Genomic DNA, 7,464 nt, shown 5'->3' on the forward strand with positions numbered 1-7,464 from the left:
CTTAGAAAAACCAGTCTTGAGATATTTCTTGGCCCAGTCTTGACGTTTCAGCTTGTGTGTCTTGTTCAGTGGTGGTCGTCTTTCAGCCTTTCTTACCTTGGCCATGTCTCTGAGTATTGCACACCTTGTGCTTTTGGGCACTCCAGTGATGTTGCAGCTCTGAAATATGGCCAAACTGGTGGCAAGTGGCATCTTGGCAGCTGCACGCTTGACTTTTCTCAGTTCATGGGCAGTTATTTTGCGCCTTGGTTTTTCCACACGCTTCTTGCGACCCTGTTGACTATTTTGAATGAAACGCTTGATTGTTCGATGATCACGCTTCAGAAGCTTTGCAATTTTGAGACTGCTGCATCCCTCTGCAAGATATCTCACTATTTTTGACTTTTCTGAACCTGTCAAGTCCTTCTTTTGACCCATTTTGCCAAAGGAAAGGACGTTGCCTAATAATTATGCACACCTGATATAGGGTGTTGATGTCATTAGACCACACCCCTTCTCATTACAGAGATGCACATCACCTAATATGCTTAATTGGTAGTAGGCTTTCGAGCCTATACAGCTTGGAGTAAGACAACATGCATGAAGAGGATGATGTGGACAAAATACTCATTTGCCTAATAATTCTGCACTCCCCGTATACAGCCCACACACTGAGCCAGACACCTCTCCTCTCCTCCTCTGTGCTTCGGTCTCGTCCAGCAGTCAGCACGGGAGGAAGGTTGAAACTGAACGGAAATATAAGCCATTTCTGCAGAATCAGTCTCAAGCAAATCCACAGGAGATCAAACTGAATCCATTAAAACACAAAGTAGTACAGTCCTGTACTGATTAAAGGTTTGAGTGGGCTGAAGCAGCGAGTCTGGGAACAGCTGCTTTAGAAATCAGAAATGCGTTTGCCTCTTATTGCAAGATGATTTATCTTCAGCTCTGGGTCATCAGGTTCACGCTTACTGTTCGTTTGGATAAAAGTTGACTTTGAAAATGAACTGAGCAAACCTGACATTTAACAAAGGCCCTCAACTTGCTTACAAATGCAGGTAATCCTCACACCAAACAACGTTATGAAACTGCTGTTTGTTTATTGAAACGCTGATCAATATTAATACTCAGTTAACCCGAAATCCACAAATTTTATGACCAGTGTGGGTCACTGAAAGCCAATGGGTTGGTTGGGTACCTTTAAAATGACAGTATAACTGAAAAGATGGAGATGAAGAAGTTTTATTTTTCAATAAACAAGCCCAAAAACTTGAAACTGGAACATAAATTACAATGACATCACTGTTTTTCAAGAATAACGCAACCACATGAGCCACTATTTTGATCCAAGTCCATCCAGGGTTATAAAGTTTATTACAGAACAAGCAGCAGGTAAAAGAGTGGTCGTGATGATCTCCTGGAGTTCAGTCATACAGTGGATGTGCTGCTGCTCTTCCTGTCCCTGTTGCGAGTATGACACCTCCTGGCTGCTGCTCTGTGGTTCCTCTGGGCCTCCGTCAGCCCATCTGCAGCCTCTGTTCTCAGCTCTGCAGCATCTGTCTGGGACTGCAGCGCTCCCTGCTCCTCCTCAGCGCTCTGAGCAGGCATGTGCTTGAGCCACTGCTGGTAGTAACCACGGAAACCGTCAATTTGGACCAGATAGTTGTTTCTGGATTTGTACTGGGATAGAGAGAGGGGAGAGGGTGCCAAAAAGTGAGGGGACCAGAGTGAAAGGAGAAATGTGAGTCATACAGTCACCTTCCAAGTTGGATCTTTGTTGTGCCACGAAATGAGAAGAAGTTGTCTGTTTACAGACTGCACTGAAGTCAGTAAACAGAGAGGCATTAAGATTGACAGCATACACACTTCAATTAGAGCAAAATAGTTTACAGTGTTTTTTATTCCCGTGTTTCCAATTTAGATTTTACTTGACTGGTCTGCCTGTGTATTTTAACATTGGCTGGACTTGCAACTTGCCTGCTTTGGACTGCAGCCAGTAATAATTGTTCTGCTCTGCAGCCTCAGTGAGCTTGGCACCAGCTGAAGTCTGTGATAAGAGACTCACTGGAGAGGCAGCTAATTATATCAAATCAAATCAAATCAAATCACTTTTATTGTCACATCACATGTGCAGGTACATTGGTACAGCACATGTGAGTGAAATTCTTGTGTGCGAGCTTCACAAGCAACAGAGTTGTGCACTCTGTGTTATATGGCACTTATTTGTGAATTAGAAAAAAAAAACTTATAAAGGAATATCCTAGCAATTATTTGAAAAGAGCATATGCCTTCTCTAAATATGTGGGAAACACTCATGTACCAATCATTACAGATGTGCTCAGTATAGATGGGTGCATGCTGACCTGGTTATAGTTGGGAGGATATTGTGCAGCAAACTCCAGCTGTCTGATGATGACCTCATTAGGCCAGACTTTCATGTCACTCATGGTTTTAAGGATTGTTCTTAGGTAGACGTAATCCAGTTTGCGACTCGCTCGGCCAATCAGAGCAGAGAACACGTGGACGTTAGGCCTCAGTCCTGCTTCCTGAGAAAAAACGCATAGAGCAAAGTTAACTAAGATGCACAAGCACCTAAACCCTGCATTCCTTCTACCGACCAGCAGGGGGCGAGTTCTGCACTAACAATGCCAGAGACAGAATTCAGGTCAATAAACAGCCAAATTTAGTGTAATAACATATGCTTTGTCACCTCTATGCCTTTCAGCAACTGAAGGCCGTCTTTCTGCTGGTCACAGGCTAATGCAAGGCACCCAAATGTCTGCAGATCCACATTTACATTGCGCTGTCTCATTACACTCAGCACAGCCTGAAAAGTGAAAGAAGTGTGTGAAAAACAGCACGCACAGTTTAAACATTTCTAACTCCAATTTTGTTAACGTTTACCCAAGTTTAAAATTTGTGTTCCTTCCTCCTCCAGATTTACAGATACCAGATAGACAACAGTTTTTCTGAGGACTATTTCTCCTAAGAAGTTGCTCCAGGATGGGCGTCACAAACAAAAACAACAGACACTTCATACATGGAAACTAGGGCTGCCACGATTTGTCGACTAGTCACGATTACGTCGACTATCAAAATCGTCGACGACTGATTTAATAGTCGACGCGTCGTTTGAAGCTTTGTAAGATCCCAAAAGACGCAGGAATAAGTAGCAGGATTTAAGAGTGTAATAACGGACTGAAACAGAAGATGGCAGCACTGCATGTACAAGGATGCCAGCTGCCGTTAAACCCCGAAGAAGAAGAAGAAGAAGCAGCTGTGTCCCAGAATTCATAGCGCGGCCCAGCTCAGTTTCCAACAATGGCGGCAGCTAGTTAGTTTTAATATTACTCTTATTATTCTTTCTGGGTCACAAAATAAACGTTTAACATATTTTCAGCCGAGAATGTAGCTGTGTAAACCTCAAATATCGGCTCAGTTTATCAGGACACCACATATTTTCAAAAGCGCTCCGACGTTTTCGGAGACGTCTGTTACCCACTAGCTCGATAGCTAGCCGGGGGCTAGGTCACTAGCGCGGTGAGAACACCGGACTCCCGGCAAATTGTTTTCAAACCCACCGCCGTCTTTCGCTACTCAGGTTAAATATATATATGAGTCACTTAGATAAATTAAAAATGTTGTTGTTTGGCTTTTTTTTTTAGTATTTTATTTGTTCCTGAGTAAATCGGTTTGTCTGAGATTAAAGTTATAGTTTTTACACAGCTGAATAGTCAAGCAGACAGCTGATTATCAGAAGTGTGAGATGCTGGAGAATATACTCCGTTGTCCTGTTATATTTTAGATAGCAAGGAGTTTATTAAACTTTACCGAAACAATCTGCAAATTTCATTAAAATTGAATAAACTATCATCTTGTCTTTATTTTTAGTTAGCACCTTAAAAGCTTAAAGCTGTAAGCTAATGATAGTTATATAAGAGCAGATGCTGCTGGTGCAATAAGCTGTAGTTTTACGTCCAGTGGATGATGATCTGATTAGTCGACTAATCGCATAAATAATCGGTGACTAGTCGACTATCAAAATAATCGTTTGTGGCAGCCCTAATGGCAACACACACACACCTTTGCCTCGTCCAAGTCCCCGGCTCGCGCTGATCTGTGAATCACAGAGTTGAAGAACGCGACATCAAGCTTCACTTGATGCCGTTTGGCGACCTTCAACAACACCTGCAGAGACTGGTAGCCTGGCTCCATCGTGTCGGCCAGTAGGGTCAGAGTCCTGAGGTTTGGACTGAGTCCGTTAGCTTCCATCCTCTCTAGAAAACCTTTAGCTCCACCGATGAGGGCGAGCCTGTCTGACATTTTATCTACAGTGCCAAGGGAGACCACAGCACCTCTTTTACCCTCAAAAAGTTCTAGTAGGTTAGGAGCAGAGGAGTTGGCGACTAACTCTCCGGGTAATTGGGCATTTACTGTTTGCCTGACCGGTATCAGATGGGCCGAGTCATGTCTGAGTCGCGTCTCACTGCTGTCTTCCTTCTGCTCAGGCTGGATAAATAACCGTCTCTCAAGTAGGTCGATGTCTATCACAGCCTTGCACCTGGACTCCGACACATCCTTGCTCCCTTTCTGACCCTCACAGTCAGTCCCCAGCAGAAGAGCAGTGGCCAAGGCAGGATCGCCAAGTCCACAATCTCTGGCAGTTCTCAGGAGCAGGGTATAGTTGTGCGAGTCAGGACGAATCCCTGACTGCAGCATCTGGCGCCACACCTGAAATGAACATTACGAAGGAGCTCATTTGTGTATCAAGTATCAATATTGTTTAATGACCACCTGATGTATCATTATCAGATTTTTAAGATCAACGAGAGCTGGCATTGGTTGGGCTATTTTAAAGTTTACTCCTAAAAACATCCCACACTTAAGTATTACGTACCTGTAACGCCAGCCTGAATCCTGCCTCTTTGTCCTTCAAGCAGCCCATCAGCAGGTAGTGAAATGTCTCCTGAGTTACAGCATGACCATTCTCCAGCATCTCCTACAAAATGCACACAAACCCAGAATAAGACACAATTTGGTGACAATGGATGAGCTTTCTCCCTTATAAACATGCAGCTGTGTGTCCTACCCTGAGCGTATAAATGCAGGCCTGAAGGTGGTTGGTGACGGCGTGCGCCTTCAGAAGAGCGTGGTACGTGATTGTGCTGAGAGGGTAGTTTTTGCGACGGAGCTCTTGCTCTAGCTTCAGCGCTTGCTGCAGGCCAGCTTGTTTTGAAGGCGACTCGGCGCAGGCGTTGAAGAGCGCCGTGTAGGTTGCATCGTTAGCAGTGAGACCACGCTTCTTCATCTAGGAGAGAAAATAAATAAATAAACAAATAATTACAGAGAGGGTTTCTGACTGTGTATAACGATCTGTCAGAATAAAGGACAAGAATGAATAACACACTTAAATATTTAAAAAAAAAACATCTACAATGAAACTAAACTGATTGTGAAAGCTGGCTCTTCTATGGCATTAGTGGACTAAAGCAGTCCCCAAGCTTTTAACCCCTCTGAATTTGAAATAAGACTTATATTTATTTTAACACACAAACACATAGGAGTCTCGCATCAGTGTCTGAAGCTTTAAAAATACTAGAATCTGTTAAAGTAATGTTTCTCATTAAATCTTGACTGCCATACAAATAAATTTATAGTAACTTTGATGGCTGTAGTAGCTGGTATGTGGGGCAGTTCAATTGTACAAATCATTTGTATTAATCTTAGTCTCTTCTTGTGGATATTAAAAGCGAGGTCCATATTCATGCATCTTCTCTGTGGTCTTCCTTGTTTCCCGCTGGCAGCTCCATCTTCAACATCCTTTGTTCACTACATCCACCATCTCTCCTCTGCACATGTCCAAACCATTTCAGCCTTGCCTCTCTAACTTTGTCTCCAAATTGCTTCACCTGAGCTGTCCCTGTGATAAACTACATTTAGAATTTTGTCCATCCTGGTCACTACTGATGAAAATCAGAGCATCTTCAACTCTGCCACCTTGAACTACTATCTTTAGTCAGAGCCACCGTCTCCCAACCATACACCATCGAAGCTCTTCTAGACCTTCCCTTTAAATCTTTCACCCTGCCTGTTGCTTCGGATTGTTGACCCCAGGCATTCACCTTCTCTACTCCTTGCACATCTCCCGTCTTGCTTCCACCTGCTCCTTAGCCTCACTACATATCACAATGTCATCTGCAAACATCACAATTCAGCAACTGGAAACTGCAGCACCTGAATCAACACCACTCTAAAACTGTCAAACATGAATATTTTAACTTAGAGTTAGAGTGTACCTTGCACACTGACATCTCATTTCAATTGGTCAAATTAAATATGCTTACATCATTGTAGAGTTTGAAGGCTTTTTTCAGTTGTCCAGCTCGTCCACAGCCTCCTATCAGGACCGTGTAGTTGTACTCCTCCGGCTGCAGCCTCTCTCCCTGCAGCATGTCCCTGCTGAACACATCCAGAGCCTCCTGTAGCTGTGAGAGCACAGAGGAGGGTTATAAACACATCAGCAGGGAAGAGAAAGAACAGAATGCTCCTTTACGTTGGTTGCCAAGTTAAACACAAAGAAGAAGAAGAAGAAGAAGAGAAAGAACAGCAGTTAACATAAAACTGCTCAGCCACACTAACCTTGTTCTCTTTGATGAGCTTTTTGCATTGTAAGAAGTACCAGTACGGTGTATTTCTCCTCACGGGCCTCCTCTGAGGTTTACCGGTGTCTTCTCGCTCTTCTTCGTTCCCGGTTCCGTCTTCCCGGTACTGCAGGTCCCGGAGGCCTGGGCTGCTTTTCCTGAACGTCCTCCTGGAGGCCATGTCGGTAGACAGAGAGCCGAAATTTTCCCAGTCAAGTGGTTCAGAGGGGGAGTCCAGTGGGTCCGCGTCTCCTCGGGAGAGGGCTGACAGACACACGGGCCTAGGATGCCAGGGAGTGTGTGTGAGAAGCCTGGATAAAGGGTGCTGTGACACATCCCGTCTGCCTGTTAGAGTTAGCGGTTCTGGTGACTTCCTAAAGGTTGAAAATGTGCACAGCCTGGCAGCAGGAAGCGATATTTTCCTCCCGTTTCGCGCACACGAACGGACAACGGACGTCAGCATGTTTGTTAGTGTTAGCGAGCTGGTTAAAAGCTAACGGATCATGTCGGGTTTCTTCCTTTTGTCAGAAAACTACAAAATGTGTTACACTTACAAGGCTAGCTAAAGGTGCACTAACTAGCTGCTGACAAGCTGAGTACAACCACGATGTTTCAATGACACAAACTTGCCCAGACCTTAATAGTAGATATACAAATATAATTATGAGCGTCTTTTTGGGGGATTATTTTTTAGATCGTTGGAGTAAATTAACAAATTTAATTTAATTTAATTAAAAGTATATTTCTATTAACGGTTTACATAAATTGTTGAAAAATACCAGTCTAGTTAATTAAGGATGGCGTACTTCGATCGACTACATCGACAATATGTTAGTACGCCTGT

The 7,464-nt window shown here is 43.7% G+C and overlaps 1 protein-coding gene across 1 annotated transcript; it reads right to left on the bottom strand.

The window, feature by feature from the left end:
• Nucleotides 1-1,205: 1,205 nt before the first annotated feature.
• On the bottom strand, nucleotides 1,206-7,464 carry ptcd1 (pentatricopeptide repeat domain 1). The gene is made up of 8 exons (XM_026171585.1): nucleotides 6,619-7,464; nucleotides 6,324-6,464; nucleotides 5,069-5,287; nucleotides 4,877-4,978; nucleotides 4,063-4,710; nucleotides 2,690-2,806; nucleotides 2,343-2,525; nucleotides 1,206-1,659 (listed from the first exon to the last, which is right to left on the bottom strand). Exons 1-8 carry the CDS (start codon nucleotides 7,081-7,083, stop codon nucleotides 1,408-1,410), a joined length of 2,127 nt encoding a protein of 708 aa, XP_026027370.1. The 5' UTR covers nucleotides 7,084-7,464; the 3' UTR covers nucleotides 1,206-1,407.

Source organism: Astatotilapia calliptera, chromosome 6 (assembly GCF_900246225.1).
Source record: "Astatotilapia calliptera chromosome 6, fAstCal1.2, whole genome shotgun sequence".
NCBI lineage: Eukaryota > Metazoa > Chordata > Actinopteri > Cichliformes > Cichlidae > Astatotilapia > Astatotilapia calliptera.